Source organism: Nymphalis io, chromosome 27, assembly GCF_905147045.1.
Source record: "Nymphalis io chromosome 27, ilAglIoxx1.1, whole genome shotgun sequence".
Classification (NCBI taxonomy): Eukaryota; Metazoa; Arthropoda; class Insecta; order Lepidoptera; family Nymphalidae; genus Nymphalis; species Nymphalis io.
The window spans coordinates 5,743,438-5,764,428 of record NC_065914.1 but is presented as its reverse complement, the minus strand read 5'-3'; the positions used below and the strand labels follow the sequence as shown (position 1 = coordinate 5,764,428).

General features: G+C 38.3%; 2 protein-coding genes across 3 annotated transcripts in view; both read right to left on the bottom strand.

Moving 5' to 3' along the window:
* Positions 1–2,035: 2,035 nt before the first annotated feature.
* Positions 2,036–2,915, bottom strand: LOC126778911 (uncharacterized). Its single transcript, XM_050502665.1, has one exon. It carries the CDS (start codon positions 2,850–2,852, stop codon positions 2,049–2,051), a length of 804 nt encoding a protein of 267 aa, XP_050358622.1. The 5' UTR covers positions 2,853–2,915; the 3' UTR covers positions 2,036–2,048.
* Positions 2,916–7,927: 5,012 nt separating this feature from the next.
* Positions 7,928–20,991, bottom strand: part of LOC126778849 (fatty acyl-CoA reductase wat-like) — a 50,633-nt gene continuing 37,569 nt past the window's right edge. For both annotated transcript variants that reach the window (XM_050502560.1, XM_050502559.1), the window contains exons 3-11: positions 17,343–17,436; positions 16,476–16,598; positions 13,099–13,253; positions 12,335–12,451; positions 11,750–11,859; positions 11,164–11,225; positions 9,759–9,975; positions 9,163–9,343; positions 7,928–8,712 (exon numbers count right to left, since the gene is read on the bottom strand). In XM_050502560.1, coding sequence (XP_050358517.1) covers positions 8,364–8,712; positions 9,163–9,343; positions 9,759–9,975; positions 11,164–11,225; positions 11,750–11,859; positions 12,335–12,451; positions 13,099–13,253; positions 16,476–16,598; positions 17,343–17,436 — 1,408 coding nt within the window. In that variant the 3' untranslated portion in view covers positions 7,928–8,363. The remainder of the gene's footprint in view (positions 8,713–9,162; positions 9,344–9,758; positions 9,976–11,163; positions 11,226–11,749; positions 11,860–12,334; positions 12,452–13,098; positions 13,254–16,475; positions 16,599–17,342; positions 17,437–20,991) is intronic.

Genomic DNA, 20,991 nt, shown 5'->3' with positions numbered 1-20,991 from the left:
TGTTGCTTTAACACCTGGGTGACTCAATCCGTGAAAGCAGTCGAACGCTTGTCGGCGGAATTCTGGAGTCAGATACGGACGTGGTGATAAGCAGGACATATCGCAGTAAATCGTCTTACCGGAACCAGAAATGTCTAATCTCTGGAGGTCCAGACAAGAAGTATTGCTTCCTAAAATTCCTTGGAGCTCGTCGTCATTCGCTTGCGATAAAGCTAATGCGTCCAAGTCGATGGCGGTGGTAATTGCATCCGTGCGTGAGAGAGCATCGGCTACCACGTTGTCTTCACCTGCGACATATTTAATATTAGTTGTGAATTGCGACACAAAATCAAAATACCGAAATTGGCGTGGTGAGCAATTCTCTGAGGCCTTTCTGAACGCCGATACTATTGGTTTGTGATCGGTATATATGGTGAAGTCTTTCCCTTCTACCATATGACGGAAATGTTTAACGCCTTCGTAGATCGCTAGTAGTTCTCTGTCGAATGGACTATATTTTCGCTGTGATCTACTGAGCTTTTTGGAGAAGAAAGCAAGCGGTTGCCACACGGAGTCTATTTCCTGCTGTAGTACAGCGCCGATCGCGTTGTCTGAAGCATCTGTCCACAGAGTTAATTCAGCTGTTGGATGCGGGTGTGCTAAAAGTGTGGCTTGAGCTAGACTTGCCTTACACGCTTCGAATGCCTTCTGAAGCTCGTTTGACCAAACAATAGGTGTACTGGCTTTGATAGCTGGACCAGACAGTAGCTCGTGCAATGGGGCTTGTATCCTTGCTGCGCTAGGAACAAAACGGCGGTAAAAATTTGTCATACCCAGAAATCTTCGTAGTTCCCTGATGGTCTTGGGTTGCGAGAATTTTTGTATGGCTTCCACCTTTTGAGGATGCGGCCTCGTACCTTCTGCAGAGACGACGTACCCCAGAAACTCCACCTGTGGCTCCCCTAATACGGATTTCGAAGCGTTGATCACGACACCGTGGTCCTGTAAACGCTGAAAGATTTGCTTCAGGTGTTCACGGTGCTGCGTCTCGTCCTGAGAGGCCACAAGGATGTCATCAATATAAGGAAAACAGAAGTCTAAACCTTTGAGTATCTCATCTATAAAGCGTTGGAATGTTTGAGCAGCATTGCGTAGACCAAAACTCATATATGGAAACTCAAACATTCCGAACGGGGTAGTTATAGCAGTCTTAGGTATATCAGCAATGTTGACTGGGATCTGATTATACGCCCGGATTAGGTCAATTTTACTAAACACTGTGCAGCCGGCAAGATTATGCGCTATATCACCTATATGGCGGACTGGGTATCGATCAGGTATTGTGCGCGCGTTAAGTGCACGGTAATCTCCGCATGGCCGCCACTCATTGTTTTTCTTTGGCACGAGATGTAACGGGGACGACCACGGGCTATCGGATCGCCTTGCGATACCTGCTCTTACCATATCCTCAAACTCCTTGATAGCAATCCGGAGTCTATCCGGTGCTAAACGACGAGGACGGCTGTATACAGGAGGTCCGGAAGTCGTGCGTATGTAGTGGAGTGTGTTGTGCTTGACCTCACGCGGAGACAGGTCTCCAGCGGGTCTAGTGAGATCCGGAAACTGTGAAAACAGGTCATGGTATCGCGAAGTACCTGTAAAAGATTTAATTTGGCACACAACATGTGATGCAGGTTTAGCAAGAGCACTTAGTGAAGTAATATTGTCTATTAAGCGATGGTGTCTAGCGTCCACAAGCAAATTATAATGCGATAAAAAGTCTATGCCTATAATAGGTTTAGTGACGTCAGCTATGACAAAACGCCACGTAAAAGCACGCCTGAGTCCAAAGTCTAAGGAAAGGTTCACCCAGCCGAAAGTATTTATTGTGGACCCATTGGCTGCGAACAGCTGATAGTCTGTCTTTATACACTTCCTATCTCGAATATAATTATGTGGATATACACAAAGGTCAGAACCTGTATCTATTAAATACTGCACTTTAGTCTTACAGTCCGTTATGAAAACGCGGCCACCAGCTACACTATTACAGTCACGCGTTGCCGCCTTCACTGACTGCTTGGTTCGTTTCCCGAGTGAAACGAACACGGGGAGCGGCACTTCGTCGACTGGTTGCCGAAACGCCGATGGTACCAGCAATGGCTCGAGCCAGCATTAGAGCGGCTCCGGGACCGTCGACGCCAGCGTGGAGAACGCGCTCGACTTCTCGAACGCGAGCGGGACCTGATGGATAGCTCCGCAACTTGCCGTGACAGGTCGTCGACTCGCTGAACAAGCTTTTCTATGAGCGTCGTCGGACATCCTGACGGTGTTGAAGTCGACGTCGATGCTGCTGCTACCTGAGGTTGCAGAGATACCTCGTGGATCTTATCTACAATTTGCGCCACCGTGTCGAGGGGGAGATCGGCTTGAGCTGCAATAATCGCCTGAACGTGACTAGGCAATCGGTTCGTCCACAGCGAGCGTATGAATTCGTCCGGTACATCAGCTCCAGCTAGGCTCCGCAGATGTCGAAGAAATTGAGAGGGTTTCCGAACTCCTAACTCTTCGTGGGTAAGTAATTGTCTTACCCTTTGCTCCTGTGACGCCGACAACCGCGAAATTAATTCTGTTTTTATTTTTTCGTATTTATTTTCTGCCGGCGGATTCGTGATTACATCTTTTACCTCGCATACATATTTGTAGTCTAAATTGGCGATAACGTGGTAGAACTTCGTGCCATCCGCCGTTATATTAGACAAGGCGAATTGTCCTTCTAATTGAACAAACCACAATGCCGGTTCGTTCGGCCAAAATGGCGGCACCTTGACGCCAACGCGGCACACTTCTTCCTTCGCGCCATTGTTTGCCATTTTAACTTATTACTGTTAATTGCAACGTACACAGTCTATAATAGTGCGAGTGTTCGTACGGGTCACCACTTATTGTTGAATTTAACTATCATAGGAAAAGTTAAGCAGCGATAAATCAAACTATATAGTTTTTACACACATATATTGTCACAAGCACAGAAGGGGTTCACAAGAAAGATATAGCGAAGGTACAGTGATAGCGTTTAAGTATGAAAATAGAACAACTAAGAAATATGAGAGGAATAAAGCGTAATACGTAAAAGCGTTGTATAGCAATGAGTATCGAACGGTGCGCGCGCGGCCTCACGGCGTCGGTATCGGAAAACGACTGGCGAGCGGGGTAAAATCGATGTTGCACGACGGTCCCGAGGCGCGCCCGAGCGCATCAGCTCGGCAGTGACGTCACGCATAGCGGTGCTTTAACCAACTATGCATGAAGCGAGTAATGCGTTTATTCAACGCTACATAAGAATGAAAAGAAATTATAATTGGAAGTATTGATACAACGAATAATAATTGATTTTGATAGATATAATATTTTGATGATAAAATAATACCAGCCTTATAACCTACTAGAGTAACGTGGCTATAAAATAAAGACACCTATATATTATCAATTATATTCATAATCGTAAGAGAAAAATCTAAATGTTTCAACTGACTTCAACTGAGGATGAAGATTCGTCAAATAGATAGTGGTCAGAACTGTTTACTGACCGACATTTTGTTTTGAAATGTCTCAAGTTTGCACTCTTCGAAGTAATAAATCTTGCTGTATTTGATACTTACCGGATTAACTTCTCGATCAGCTGTTTGCCAATGAAGCCTGAACCCCCAGTGATGAACACGACAGCATCATCATAAAACTTTTGAACTAGGGAATCGCCACTTAACATGGCTTTTCTTTTTTCTAACGTCTGCTCGTCAACATTTAGAACTGTGTTCATTTTTTCTGAAATTCTAAAATATAATGTAAGTTTTTATATGTGTTATGGCAACAGTGATAATACTTAAACTCCTAATTTAAGGCCTCTAAAACATACACCTGGGCTCTCGTTTTAAAGAAAATCAAGAGCGTATTACACAATCATATTACAACGCAGGTTGGTGCATATATTTATAGCCTCAACTTGATTCCGATTACGATGGCATATACTATTAAAATAAATACTTAACTAAAATAATTTAATGCTAAGACCGCCCACACGCACCCACTCACCGTGTTCTGTCAACAATGCACTGTAAAATGCGTAACAAAGCTCCAATAATGGCGATGCAAATGTTCAGTTCAGTTTATTAATTTAAATATACATTAAAATATGCACATTATAAAATTAGTCTGTAATAAATATTGAGATGTTAATTAGCTGACACGGTTATTTGGGGGCAACGATACCAAAAATGACGTCTGACTTGTATGTCTGTTTGTGAATGCTAATCTTTAACAGCTGAACCGATCTCCAAGCAGTGGTTGGAATAACGTGACATAAATAGATGCTGAAATTGCAGATTGTGATGCTGACTTCAAATAAAAATATAATTTGCTCGAATACAATATTTATACAAATTAATTTACTATTTTCAGGCATAGAAATAAAAGAACGAAATAGTACTGATCTTTGTTTATTTACTAAAAAATAATTAACAGTAACAGCCTGTGAATGTCCCACTGCTGGGCTAAGGCCACCTCTCCCTTTTTGAGGAGAAGTTTTTGAGCTTACTCCACCACGCTGTTCCAATGCGGGCTGGTGGAATACGCATGTGGCAGAATTTCAGTTAAATTAGACACATGCAGGTTTCCTCACGATGTTTTCCTTCGCTGTCAAGCACGAGATGAATTATAATCACAAATTAAGCACATGAAAATTCACTGGTCCTCACCCGGGTTTGAACCCTCGATCATCGGTTAAGATTCACGCGTTCTTAACACTGGACCATCTCGGCTTATCATTACAATTAGTAATAAATAAATTATTTAAATGGCATGAGATGTATACATCATTCATAGAATTGAACTAAACCAATAAAATATTTTAATTGAAAACAAATCGTGTGTTATGTTTTAGATATTAATCAAACCATTTACAAAGTCACTTGCACAGAAAATTAAAATTATAAATATAAAAAATAATAATAAATAGAAGGTAAGTGTACATATCAGTTCATGCATAGCACAAAAGCCACTGGTAACGTATGTTGTCTACGGCCTACGCCTTAGTTATGATGCAAATGATACTTTTGGGTATTTGTATAAATAATACTTATTTATTAGATTATTTATGGTGCTTGAAATTAATATATAATCGTGTGTTTTATTTACTAAAAAAAATTATGTTTGTAAAAATTTAATATATGGAGGTGTAGTTATAATGAGTTTTATTATGGTTAAAATTTGATATTATTAATTTTTTTTTTAAAGAATAGGAAGGCGGACGAGCATATAGGCCACCTGATGGTAAGTGGTCACCAACGCCCTTAGACATTGGCATTGTAAGAAATGTCAACCATAGCTTACATAATATCCAATGCGCCACCAACCTTGGGAACTAAGATTTTATGTCCCTTGTGCCTGTAATTACACTGGCTCACTCACCCTTCAAACCGGAATACAACAATAAATTAATAATATAACTAATGTTTCAAGTACTGCTGTTTTGCGGTAAAATATCTGATGAGTGGGTGGTACCTACCCAGACGAGCTTGCACAAAGCCCTACCACCAGTAAATTTAAAAAAAAATTAAATTGAATTCTATATAGTAATTTGTGTGTGTGTGTTAATGTTTATTAGATATGAGCGGAAGTATTAACACTTATGCCCATACATACATATGGTACATATTTACTGGTGGTAGGGCTTTGTAAAAGCTCGACTGGGTAGGTACCACCCACTCATCAGATATTCTACCGCAAAACAGCAGTACTTGGTATTGCTGTGTTTGAAGTGAGTGAGTGAGCCAGTGTAATTACAGACACGAGGGACATAAAATCTTAGGTCCCAAGGTTGGTGGCGCATTGGCTATGTAAGCGATGGTTAACATTTCTTACAATGCCAATGTCTATGGGCATTGGTGGCCACTTACCATCAGGTGGCCCATATGCTCGTCCGCCTTCCTATTCTATAAAAAAAATGTCTACACAAACACTCTAAAAACGAAATCCAGCCAGCCATCTAAGAATTCTATCTGCTTGTCTTCAATTCTTTTTTTTATACGTTGTGAACGAAGCCCAGGTGGTGTTGCTAGCGTTAATATATTTAAATTCAAATGAGAAGTCAGGTTTATAATATTTTCTGGATTTTTCCACATTAGTAAAAGAAAATACGATTTACATTAAATTTTAATAATATTTGAATTTTGAAGTTCATATTGATATTACAGTGGCCGCAGTGGTCAGGACGGTCAGGACGTCATCATCATCATGTATTATAGATATGTATCGCTGGGTATTATATACATATCTCGTCAACGCATAAGAACTGTTTCGTACCACACAAGCTATCGTAATTGCAAAGGAGGTTCAACTACTTTTCAATTTTTTTTAATGCGGTGAGATTGGTGCGTTGTTTGCATCATCATTTCATATGTATCTGGATATTAAAAATCTTGATAAAATTGAATCGTCCTGAAATTACTGGTGGTAGGGCTTTGTGCAAGCTCGTCTGGGTAGTACCTTCCGCTCATCAGATATTCTACCGCAAAACAGCATTACTTGGAATTATTGTGTTCCGGTTTGAAGGGTGAGTGAGCCAGTGCAATTACAGGCACAAGGGACATAACATCTTAGTTCCCAAGGTTGGTGGCGCATTGACGATGTAAGCGATGGTTAACATTTCTTACAATGCCAATGTATATGGGCATCAATGACCACTTACCGTAAGGTGGCCCATATGCTCGTCCTCCTACCTATACTATATAAAAAAAATAAAAATGGAGTAGCGTGATGAATGAGCTCCAAGCATAGAGAGAATACCATGAAATAAATAAAACTATTAATGAAGTCAATTAATTTGAAAAAGACGAGATATATGATATTAAGAAATAAAAACAATGACATATAAATATAATACTGTGGCATGTGCTTATAAAAATATAGAACAGGTATCTGCAATATTCTTTTTAGGTGTGCATGTAGATTATTTTTGCACTTGGAGTCCCAATATTAATAATATATGCAATATAATTTATAAATTTTTACTTGCCTTAAATATTTATTCAGAATTATTGACCAAAGGACAGCCTTATCGGTATATCATGGTTGCATTGCATCCAATATTCGATATGGTCTTATGCTTTGGGACAATGCTTTAGAAATAAACAGAATATTTCTCATTCAAAGAAAATGTATTCATGCAATACGTAACAAAGATCCAACGTAATCATGTAAGCCCTTATTTAAAAATCTCAAATTATTAACGTTGCCATGCATCTACAAATACGAAGCAGCATGTTTTGTAATGAAATTCAAAAACAATTACTTTGATACTAATCAGAATATTGTACCATTTAATACGGGATATCTAAACAACCGTATAAAACAGCTCTCTGCTCAAAGAGTTGTGACCGTATGGTAGTGAAAATTTATAATAAATTGCCTTCCGACATAAAGGAACTTATTTATGATTTAAAAAAAACTACATGACTGTGCTTTGTGTGTTTGGTGGACAAATGTTTTTACGAGGTAAAAGAATTCCTGCAATAAATATTTGACATTTATTTATCAATTTTATATGTATTATTTAAATGAAGAATTATAATGTAATGTAATTGTCTTATAATTAAGTTAAAATAATTTTATGTAATAAATATTTGCATGTAATAGTAAAATATATAAATTTAGTGACTAAACATGTATATTATGCTTAAATCAAATAAACTGAATTGAATTGAATAAAATACTTACTAGTGATATACTATTTTCAAATATGGTTTTGTTTTTGATATATAGGCTAGCGCTTGATTGTTATCACAGCTGATAGAAAGTGAAGATACAGCCTAAGGTGGAGCGCGCTTGCCTAAAAGATTCACTCTTGACTAAGTCAAAGGTACACAGAAGATGGTAAATAAAAAAACACACACACACAAAGTAATATTTTTTTATTTATAAAATAATGTCTGAGAATTTGAGCATAATCAATTTATTATCTAAGAAACATCACATTACATACTTTATTTTCTTTATACATATAGAAAAAAAACATTATTCTATGACAAGAAAACGAGCCCTTTATTACAAACTGAACATAAATAAAGTTATACACATATTAAATGAAGTCCTTCGTAGAACGTTTGTAATTTATCCTTATATACCAGAGTCTTCATTTTATAAATTCCATGTATAAAATCTATAATGGCTTCTTAAATTAATAAAGTACAATTTATAAAATCAAATGCTTATCCACCACGAAACCAGTCGAAAACCCTCAAAGGTCAATAATAATTAAATTATATAAAATTATACAATAATTACAACATGAACTAGTATATACATTTACAACTTATATACACAATTGCTTAACCGATAATTAGTCGAGCGAAAAACCAAAACAGTCTTAAAAGAGCCAAACATATAAGAGAAAGACAAATATAGTGAACGATCTTTAACTTGAAATGTTTCCTTTTACTTTGGGGAAGGGTGTCCATAGGATCTTTTAACAGGTAAAGTCTTATTCCACTGACATACGATTTGAAATATACCTCCCATTCCAAAGACCGCATGTCGAAGTTGAATATGTGTTTGTCAGCGTCGCATAGTTCCTTGAACATATTTTGTGTGTTTTCGTTGTGAAATTTCCATTCCCGTAAAGCGAAATAACCGATGACAGCTGAAAACTTTTCGATCTTCTTGTAGGCTTTCCTTAACCTGAAATAAAACGGAAAACTTCTTCAATGTATTTCATTTTATGCTATTAATATGAGGAGGTCATAAATCACCCTCAGATTTGGACTTAGAGGTCCAAGAACCCAAGCACTTTGACACTAGAGACCCCATCCCGTAGGGGTTAGAGTAAAATTATATTATTTTGGCTAGGTGGGGTCCTTTCGCTGCATGTCGGTGCCTTGTAGGCTTAGGCATAAATCCAGGACTATTTGCCCTTTTTCTTTGGGAGTGAAGAGAGATATGTAAGCTACATGAAGAAGATTTGGCATACTTTACCGACCATCTCTTTCTGTCTCACACCAATCGATCTTAGGAATGTTTTTGTTTGTGTTACTAAATGATCTTTGAACTTGAATAAAGACACACATATATATAAAGATTATACTTTATTCAAGTAAAACTTGACAAAGTACATTTTGATCTCATACTTACATAGGTTTCTTTCCAATCATAATAGCGATAGTGTCCACAATATAAGCTGGTATCCAGTGGAGGAAAAAGCAGTACAAATTATAAAGAAACTTTGAAGGTGTCAGCCAGAACAGATATGTCCACACCGCTTGCATTGACGGCACTTGGAGGCCGTAAATTTCTGTGTGCTTCATGAATAATTCTGTTAAGGAGAATTTTTAGTTAAATTCCAGTTTGAAGAGCCGATATGGCTTAGTGAATCTTGCCTGTGTGTTTAAATCCTTGTTGACGGTGTTTAAAAACACAAACTGACTTTTTATGTACTTAATTTGTTTTTATAAGGGTGCTACTACACATCAGTTATATAACGTTAGAGAATGTTACATAACATTGATTGTCTAACTTTTTTTAACTTGGACACCGGCGAGCCCCAATAACCACCCCACCGTTCCCGTGGGGAAACGCGTAACGCGTTTTTCCAGCGTTTAAAAAAGTTCTTAACATGTTGTAGCAAAACATTACACATTGTTATAAAATTTTATCGTGCTACACAATGTTTTAAAACGTTATATAACTGTCTTTAAACTTTTAACATAAATGATTATGATATAGCTTACCCCATGTCAAGGGGCGTTCTACTGATGATACGTAATTGTAAACAGTAGGTAGCTGGTCCATTGGTGCATCTTCGTGGTTCACAGGATAGTCCTTGGCAGTCTTCCACGCAGTCGCTATGCATCCATTAACGACCAAATCTCCCGGGACCAGATCAGCCAAGGCCTTAGGGCTGCAGTTCAAAACATGGAGCAGGCCCACTGCGGCACCCACGACAACCTAGACAATCGAGATAGCTGTTACTTAATATTAACCAGACTACAGAAAAAACATGGTTAGTAGGTTTCTGTTTTAAATAGAAATACACAAATAATTGAAGTGAAAACTTCTTGCGCGTTGTGCTGGCTTATCGTAGGGGATTCACTCGTGGCTTCGCGGGACCAACAAATAATATATATAATTTATAATAATACAAATAATAATAATGTTAGTATAATGAAATCGTTGAAAGTACAAATAATTTAAGCATTGTGGAAATTAATGATGAAGATAATAATTTAAAAAAATTATGTAAATACTAACAGTATATACAAATGATATAAGTGTATTTTAACTATTATTTATTTAAAATTAAGTTATATTAATATTTTGTAGTGAGTTTGCGACATACTGTGTTATTTGAGGAATAAAAAGCTATATCATAAAAAGGGATAATATCATTACTTGGAGTGCCAATAGATGTGGGAATTGGACAAATATTTTTAACAGTTTCAAGTTTTTACTTCTATCGGCAGTCCCTTCTATGACTGCCTGTTTTTTTTCGGTGTTTATTTATTTTAACGTTTTTTTTTTTTATATATTCGCCGGAAGGGCAAATGACTCTACTCCACCTGATGGTAAATGGTAGTAGAGTCCAAACGCGACGACGGCCAGTACAGACAGGAAAAACGTTCTGCACTAGCCGCCTTCGCCTTGCCGGCCCGCAAGATGCCTCTTCACGCCTCGTTTGAAGGAACCCGGGTTGTAAGAGGAGGGGAACACGTGAGCTGGTAAGGAATTCCATTTTTTGGAAGTGCGACAAAGAAAGGAGTTGCCAAATTTCTTATAATTGTACAATTTCTACACGATGGCATTATCGTTTCTAATTGTCGCTGATCTTGCTTGACACTGGGACTAGTTGGGCTAGAAATTGGAGGTGAAAGGTGGGCTAACCGTCGGAGCGGTTATGTCAATATGACGCATGGATACCCTGATGGATCCGGAAAAGACGGATTGGGTAGCTGATTTTATTAGGGTAGAACATTGTTGAAATAATGTCTATGATGTGTCAGTGTCAGACAAGTGTACTAAGTATATAGCCTATAGGCTATGGTGCTATGGTATGGTACTGTGGTGACTATGATAACGCTTACATTCATACCAAAAACCATTTTAAAAAGATCTCTTTTATCATAAGCATCTACTTACTCCTGTAGGTCCGTAAACATTGTCTATCCATCCGGAAACGGGTTCTCTGGCTGTCGCTATAACTGTAAATACAAAAAAAAACGAATATGTATATTTAATATATCTTTAGATAAAAGATGTTATTTAAAAGATAGATTATTACTGTACGAGCGAATTTACAACAGAAACCTTTTAATTTTTTTTACAAACAGAAAGATATCGTACAAATTGTTATGACACAAATCTACAATAATATATTAATTACTATTTTATAATATGAATATTCTATTCTATATAATCTGTGTTCATGTCTTCTTATTTAAAAATATTGATATTGGCGCAAAGTGAAGACGGTGGTGTGCATATCGAGCTGATCTAACGCCTTGAGTTAAAGTTGAAATTAGGGAGTAATTATGGCATTATATTATTCTCTATTTGCAATCATTTCAAGTGCAATTCGTTTTAAGTCCCATCGGGTTATGAGAGTTAGGGAATAGACAGTGCACCTGTGTTTGCGTTCACACTCGCACTTGGCTAGTCTTCTCTGAGATTGGCCGCAATGTCCAAAATCTGTCACAAACATATACATATTAAAAACAAATATTACCAATAGACGGCCGGAACAGTGCAACCGGAAGTCCCTTCGAGTACTTTTGTACGATGTTTTCAGCTGCTGATTTTGTATAAGCGTATGTGTTAGGGAAGTCACCCAGTAATCTGAAACGATAAATACGGCGTTTCAACACAAATCATATACACAATACATGATGGCCATAAGTGCGATAACATATCGACCCCAAATAATTTGATTTTACACAAAACTAAAACAACACATTTGGTATACTTGATGTATGATTTGATTAAACTGTAATCAGCATAAAATGTGTTTGCAATTTCAATCGGTTGAATGGAACTTGATCGAATCCATCTAGGTTTAAAACTTAAAATTCAAGTGGAACTGTTCTTAATTTGTATTTGATCTCCATCTCGTGTTTGGCGCTGAAGAAAAAGATCGTTAGGAAACCTGCACGTGTCGCATGAAAAACCAACACTCAAAGGTAGGCTAAGGCTACCTTAGAGCAGCAGTGGCTTTACTTGAACTTTATATCAGTAGATGAAATAAAGGTTTTAATAATGAACAATACTTTTTTGATCCAAAGCAATTGATTAAATTATATCTTGAATTACTCACCCGGGTGTGATGGTGTTTAAAGTTTTCTCATCGATATTCTCAACCAGATCAATCAGTTTCTCGCCGGTCAATGAACTATCATAGAATTTCTCATCGATTTCTCTGATAGGACAGTTGCTGAAATTAATTAAAAGGATAACATAAAAGTTTACTTACTGAGTATTCTTACGCCAGCTTTGTCGATTAACTAAGGTTTTCAAATCGTGATTGTTAATCAGATAAGGAAATAGATTAAGGAAACAGAGAAAAAAACCTATATAAAATAAAATTAATGTCTCGTCAAACCATAAATAAATACGAATGAAATTTGGTAAGTGATGTGTAAAATGTCTATTGTCGCGCCTTCGAACGACTTTTATGCCGTGACGGTGAACAGCTTGACGGTCTCTTATGCCGCATTTTACCATTTCATGTAAACGTAAGGCGTATATGATATAATAAGCTGCTATTTTTTTTTACGCATAATCCTTAAGTCTTCTTAATAAACATTCGGAATTTAAAAAATCGATCAAATAACAATCATCTATTCCTGCGCATGGATTGCACTAAGTAAATAAACTTATAATGCCAATTCTTATTGGAACATTATCGGATGTACTTATAAATGTTGTTTAGGTGTTTTATTACATCGATTTCTTTCTTTCATACATCAATAATTTTACATTGGAAAGAAGATGGCACTATTGTTTAACTAATCGGACCCGAAGCAAAATTTTTAGGGTGAAACGCTGAAGTGAATATAGCGTATAATCCTTGACATGTACCTGTAAGCGGTTGAAATGTGCACATGCGCACGTAGCTTCGTGCATGATCGTGCTAGTAGTAATATCTCCCGCGTACCACGAACGTTGATCTCTACAGCTGTTTTGAGTGCTTCATCGAATCGCACTGTCGCTGCGCCGTGGAAAATGAATTCGACCTGTAATTTATTTCATAATAATTTAATGTTAAATTAAAATTAACATGATTTATTTTGTATATAGAAAGCAGCAGCAGGTATACCCTGTAAGAAAATACTCTAAAACTCATTGAATAATGCGATCATTAAATCATCATCATCACCAGCCGAAAGACGTCCACTGCTGGACAAAGGCCTCCCCCAAGGATTTCCACGTTGGCCGATCTTGCGCTGCCCGCATCCAACGGCTTCCCGCGACTCGTTCTAAGTCGTCGGTCCACCTTGTAGGGGGCCTGCCCACGCTGCGTCTTCCGGTTCGTGGTCGCCACTCGAGAACCTTTCTGCCCCAGCGGCCGTCGGTTCTGCGAGCAATGTGCCCCGCCCACTGCCACTTCAATTTAGCAATTCTTCGGGCTATGTCGGTTACTTTGGTTCGCCTGCGGATTTCATCATTTCTGATTCGATCTCGCAGAGAAACTCCGAGCATAGCCCTCTCCATTGCCCTTTGAGTGACCTTGAGCCTTCTTATGAGGCCCATTGTGAGCGACCACGTCTCTGATCCATAAGTCATCACTGGCAACACACACTGGTCGAAGACTTTCGACTTGAGACACTGCGGTATTTGGGATGAGAAGATATCGTGTAGCTTCCCGAACGCTGCCCAGCCGAGTTGAATTCGACGATTGACCTCTTTCTCGAAGTTGGACCTACCTAGTTGGATGGTCTGACCTAGGTAGGATCATTAAATGCCAGAAAGTAATATGCAACATTAGCTACAATAATAATAAAATCTAAAGTAAACACTGACGCAAGTTGCGTATCAATGTAAACACCATTTCCCGATTTGGTATCATGCAGTGCTTTTCACTGTCACACAATCGATGCACCACCACTAATGGTAGCTATGACGTTACACCCTTGGTATCAACTTGCCACTAGGAATGACTCATACCGAATTGTGCCAAACATCCGTTTATTAAGTAACGATTTACAATATGTATTTGTTTAGGAGTTAGGAGCTCCCGGTCGTTGACCAAGGAGAGATTAGGGCGGCTCTAGAACAGCTTAAAAACAACAAATCTCCGGGAGATGACGGAATCACAACAGAGTTGCTTAAGGCAGGCGGGACTCCGGTCCTGAAAGAGCTAGCAAGCCTCTTTAATTCCGTCATCCAACATGGCAAGACCCCGGAAACGTGGAGCGGGAGTGAGGTGGTACTGTTTTTCAAGAAAGGTGATAAAACCCTCTTGAAAAACTACAGACCAATCTCCCTCCTGAGTCACGTGTATAAGCTGTTCTCAAGAGTCGTCACGAACCGTCTCGCCAGACGACTTGACGAGTTCCAGCCCCCAGAGCAAGCCGGCTTTCGATCAGGCTACAGCACCGTGGACCACATCCATACTGTTCGGCAGATTGTGCAGAAGACCGAAGAGTACAATCAGCCGCTGTGTATGGCATTTGTGGACTACGAGAAAGCCTTCGACTCCATCGAAACCTGGGCAGTGCTCGACTCATTGCAGAGATGTCATATCGATTGGAGATATATCGAGGTACTGAGATGTCTGTACAACGCCGCTACAATGACTGTCCACATCCAGGACTGTAAGACGAAGGCGATCCAATTGCGCAGAGGGGTGAGACAGGGGGATGTAATATCCCCGAAACTGTTCACCAACGCGTTGGAAGACGTTTTCAAAACGCTGGATTGGACTAGGTATGGAGTCAATGTAAACGGCGAGTACATCTCACACCTTCGATTTGCCGACGATATCGTCATCATAGCAGAGTCGCTGGAACAACTCACCGAAATGCTGCGTAGCCTAGGCGAGTCTTCCCGGTGTGTCGGTCTCGGCATGAACTTGGACAAGACCAAGGTCATGTTCAATAGGCATGTCGTGCCGGGACCGATATACGTCGAGGGGAAACCTCTCGAAGTTGTTAGTGAATATACCTACCTAGGACAGATTATACAAATCGGTAGGAACAACTTCGAGAAGGAAGCCGATCGAAGAATTCGCTTGGGATGGGCAGCATTTGGCAACCTTCGTCAAGTCCTCAAGTCGTCTATACCGCAATGTTTGAAGACGAAAGTCTTCAACCAATGCGTCTTACCTGCCATGACATACGGTGCCGAAACGTGGACACTAACTGCGGGACTAGTCCACAAATTCAAAGTCACTCAGCGTGCTATGGAGCGAGCTATGCTCGGAGTATCTTTGAAGGATAAGATCAGAAATGAGATTATCCGGAAAAGAACCGGAGTCACCGACATAGCTTGCAAAATTAGCAGGCTGAAGTGGCAGTGGGCTGGTCACGTATGTGATATGTGTATATGGACCGATGGCCGTTGGAGCAGACGAGTCCTAGAGTGAAGACCGCGAATCGGCAAGCGCAGCGTAGGGCGCCCTCCAGCCAGGTGGACCGACGACCTTAAGAAGGTGGCGGGCACCAACTGGATGCGGAAGGCGGAGGACAGGGAGCTTTGGCGCACCTTGGGAGAGGCCTATGTTCAGCAGTGGACAACGATTGGCTGTTGATTGATTGATTGATTGATTTGTTTAGGCACACATACAGAATAAAATCAGGACATACATTAAAATTACGAATTTATATAATTTGAAGCAAGCATACACTCCTAAACATGTGTGCAAAGCATGCTCAAAAAATTATATATATATACAGTCAGTTGTTAATATAATAATATTTAAAGGATTTAGGCAATAGGGACAATGATGATGGAACACAAGATTCCCTTTCCCTCGCGTTCACGCCCCCATTCAAAACTAAACGACGATTGTTAATCCACTGCTGATCTAAGGCTTCCCATTTCGAAGAAAAGGATTTGGAGTTTATTCCACCACGTTGCTCCAATTGGTTGTGCTTTGTGGCATATTTACAGATTTGATATTGAGATTTTGTTGCTGCTACACTAAATTTTCGATGGATATGAACAGAATATGATATTAAAATACCATGGCTCATGGTTCAAACAGGGACACAGTTATACGAATTCTTATTTACGGTAAATAGAAGATTAGTTTTTTTAGGAAATATGTAGGCGGGAGTACGACAATGCCGGTGCGCCATCAATCTTGGGAACTTAGATGCTATATCCGGTACAGGTACGAGTCCTGTAATTACACTGGCTCACTCACCATTTAAACCGGAATTCAACAGTACTAAGTATTGCTGTAAAAGAATATCTGATGAGTGGGAAAACTAAGAAGAAACAGCATACCTTACCTCATTTATGATTTTCTGTTTGTCTTCTTCGCAAATACCAAGATCGAGCTGACCCACGTCACCTTCAATTATCGAAATCTTCTCTATGAAATTAGGCGCCTGTTTTCTTAGCTTGTCATATAACTGTAAGCAAAAATATATGTTATACTAGTTTTCGTCCGTGGCTTCGCCCGCGTGATAGATAAAAAGTGTCAGGTATTAAGTAAATAGTACGAATATTATAAAGACAAAGATAACTCTTTTTTAAAGTTACTTTGTCTTGTCTGTTAGGCTTTCAAGGATAAACCACTGCACATGAAAAACGTATTGCAGAAAAAATGACAATGTTTTATTACTAACAACTTATGTGGGAAACATTGTACCAATACTCACATTGATCAGAGGTATAGGCTAAAAGGAAGCTGATCCACTGAACTGTTTTTGATAAAATTTGGTGTTAAACAAGTTTAAGTCCCAAGGACGGACATAGGCTCTTCCTTAAAACGCGGGTGAATACTGTCCTCCAGATGTTGGCCACGGCGGCCAATCTCAAGAGAGATTAGCGAACTATGCAGAAGATAATATAGTGCACAATTGTGTGCGTAAACACAGGTGCACTCTCTATTCCCTAACTCTTATAATCCGATGGGACGGCAATCCGACACGATCGGAAAGAGTTCAGGTGCAGGACCAACTTCCAGACTCCGGGCTGCTACTGAGAATTTTCTGACAGAAAAGCCCAATAACTTATTATTGGCCCGACCTGGGAATTGAACCCAGGACCTCCGGGTCTGCGGCCTTACATCAAGCCACAAGACCAACGAGGCAAGCAGGCGACTTACTAGTTAAATACACATACACGTGTGACTTTTAAATAAATTATCTTACCGCGTCATCAAACTGTTCTTGCAATCGTTTTAAAATATCTTTATTCTTCTTTGGTCTCGTTAAAAGATATAATTTCTTTACGTCTGGACAGGATCTGAAATATAATGAAATATTATTCGATAAGCGACGTGAATTATTAACCGACTGTGGGTACAAGCCCGAGCAGCAGCAGTCGGGCAAATGGGACACATGTTAAGTTACCTTGGATATAAAATAACTATATAAATACATAAGGCTCGCACAAAATTGGTTGACAATGAAGTACCACTTAACTTTTATGTGCTTAATTTGTGTTTCCTTAAAAACTGTTTCGGATGTAAATTTGATAAGAAGACCTAAGCCTGTGTAAGCTGTGGGACATTAACTGTTACTTTATTTTAGTACGACGCCTTATAATGCGCACTTTACACGCAACCTAAATTTTTTTGACTTCAAAATCAATCAAAGCGAAAGGAAAAAAATTTTGAAGACGGTCATGGTCGGTCTAATCAGACTATTGAATCACGCCTATTGCACAATCCTCGTTTAATTTATAGACAAATATGATATTAATATTACGTATTTAATAATTTAAAAACGTTTTTAAATTACAAAATATTCTATAACTATACTAATAAATTTTTTTACCCCAAAAAAAACTATATATTTCGTCAATACGAAAAACCAAAAAATACATTTATAATATTATAAATGCTCGGAGTATTCGTATCAGGGACCTGACGGCAAATACATGGGAGAACAGGGAGATAACGAGCTTTATAAGCCAGCCAATAAATCCACGAAGCAAGTTAAATGACTTAACAAATTTTATATGATATATAATCCGAGAATTCATAATTATTATAATAATTCTAGTAATTTAACAATTAAGCGTTAATCAGAATCGAATAGCAAATAGCTACCTGTTTGCAGAATTCTAAACCGCGTCATAGTTAATACGCGTAATGAGTAATTAATTATTTATATATTATACAATATTATAATATATTATACAACTAGTTTTGGTTAAATGTAATGTTATGGTGTGCCTGGTTAAGTTTCAAATGATGAATAACTAGTTACTGCTCGTGGCTTCGTCCGCTTGCGAAGGGCGGTTAGATACGTATCCTAAGTCGTTTTATATACGTTTCTGTAGCTTAGAACTGAAAGCGTATCAAATTAATAAACTCAGTTTCACCTTTATAACATTAGTATTCGATGTGTTCACCTAGTGCGCGAAATTCGAAGTAATATCGTATATATATACTCAGTAGCGAAACTAGACAGCGCGATTCAGGAATGTGTCAGTTTCAATCAACGCCATCTATCGCTACCGAGTAGTAATATACGCCATTATAAATTTTTAATTAAAAAATTGAGAAAAATGGATTTAAATTTGGAGTCTCGACTTGTTCTCCAGCTCTTCTTTTTATTTTTTTATGGATAACATTAAAGCTCGTCAATAACTAATTGGTGTGAGTGTACTTTACACACGAGAATTGATGTGTAAATAACAAATCTTACGGTGATGTCATCTGACGCTCGAAATCTTACGCTGATGTCATCTGAAGCTCGAAATCTTACGCTTACTCGTCTAACGCTCAACGTTTATATTAACCATGTACAGAGTTCTAGGATATATATATGTTTCTACAAGTTCTATTTGAAATATATTTTTGGGTTAGATCGCCCATTCATTAAGGAAGTTTATAAAACTTTATAACATCGTCACGACCCATGGAGTCTTAAAATTTAATTAAACAAAAATGCTAATTTCACTTCAAAGTAATAAAAAATAATGTATGTAAACTAGACAATATTTTCAATGGTATCGGATCAAAAGCATATATATAAGTTTATCTCGGTAGTAAAGATAACGAAATGTCCTCTAATCTTTAAATGTTTGTGATCTATACTCGTTATGCTATAGGTTATTGAAAGACAAATTGTATAATTAATCATATTTACAAATAGTCTAGGGCTGTCACTGTTGATTTATTCTAAAACATTTTCGTTTTAATTTTATTAGCCGAGATGGCCTAATGGTTAGAACGCGTGAATCTTAACCGATGATCGTGGGTTCACCCGGTCAAGCACCACTGCTTATAATTCATCTCGTGCTTGACGGTGAAGGAAAACATCTTGAGGAAACCAGCATGTGTCTAATTTCATTGAAATAATGCCACATGTGTATTCCACCAACCCGCATTGGAGCAGCGTGGTGGAATAAGCTCCAAACCTTCTCCTTAAAAGGGAGAGGAGGCCTTAGCCCAGCAGTGGGAAATTAACAGGGTGTTACTGTTTATTTTATTCCAATAAAAAGCTTTTGGTGCTTACTACATTCATTACGCGAAAAATCACATCTCCAGTCGCATGTCACCTATATTTTTAAAATATATTTGATTCTCATCTCAATCTACGGCGCCGTTGAGACGAGAGGACCGCAGAAAAAAAAAATTGACAGTTCTATGTATTTATTATCATATTATAGTAATAATAATAAGAGAAATATACTATAATCATTACAATTATTTTAAAATATGTACGATTAATACTACCAGTCGTTGTAAAAAATCGAGGGGCGTATGTGCGGGTGAAATTTGATAATTTGCTAACTTTAGGTGCGCTCTTAAAGCGAGTAAAACAGCGCGGAATAGCTAGTTATTTATACACACACATATATATAATCGTATGTGTATATGATATATAGGACAGGGTCTCGCTACGGTTAAGATATTTTATGTTTTAAGGTCAATCGCGTTAGAGGTCATTGTGTTAGAGGCTAAATGAATTTACTCGTGGTTGGGCGGTACATTTGGCTGTTCTGTAATAAAAAACCACTCACCGTAGAACAAGATCGTAAAACGTCAGGAGTGATATGCGATATTGACTATAATAATTATAATATTTAAATGATACAAGCAACAAAATAGCATATCACAAGTGGTTATCAATGTTTGAGTTACAGGCACAATAGACATAACGTCGTAGTTCCCAAGGTCCGTGGCGCATTGGCGATGTGAGGAATAGTAAACATTTCTTACAGAACCAATGTATAAGGGCGTTGGTCACCGCTTACCATCAGGTGGCAAATGCCGTCAGAACATTGCCGTGACTATTATCGGTCAGGGTGCTCCTGATTCATCTGATCATCATTTGAAGAGACAAGAATCGAGCTTGTGACATTCACTTAATCGATAGACGAGCAAATGGAGAGCTGATTTTTGCCTGAACGATGATCAAACCCTTCGATTGGCATTTGGATTGATATAATATTTTTTTTTTAAATTGTAGCTGTTCAGTAATTGTTTTATATTCAGACATATGTTTTTATCATTCTGTCTTAATTGATTCATTAAGATTTCAGGCAGCGTCGAAGGCTAGAACAACTACTACATCTAGAATGTGTGTTTGTGTGTGCGTATCTAATCTTATATCAAATTCAAATCATGAACGTTACGCAGTATGTCTGTAATCACACGTGATCTAATAAACATTCTCGTCACGTGTTCGGTGTAAGCGATGGACTACGGTTTTTATATTCGAGGGTTAAGTTACGTTGAAATCAGTTCCGATGCGTTAAAAAAAGGAAAAAAAAGGTTGACTTTAGTAGAGGTAAACAAACCATAGATTTATACATTCCATGTAATGTTAGGAATGTGTCAAATCT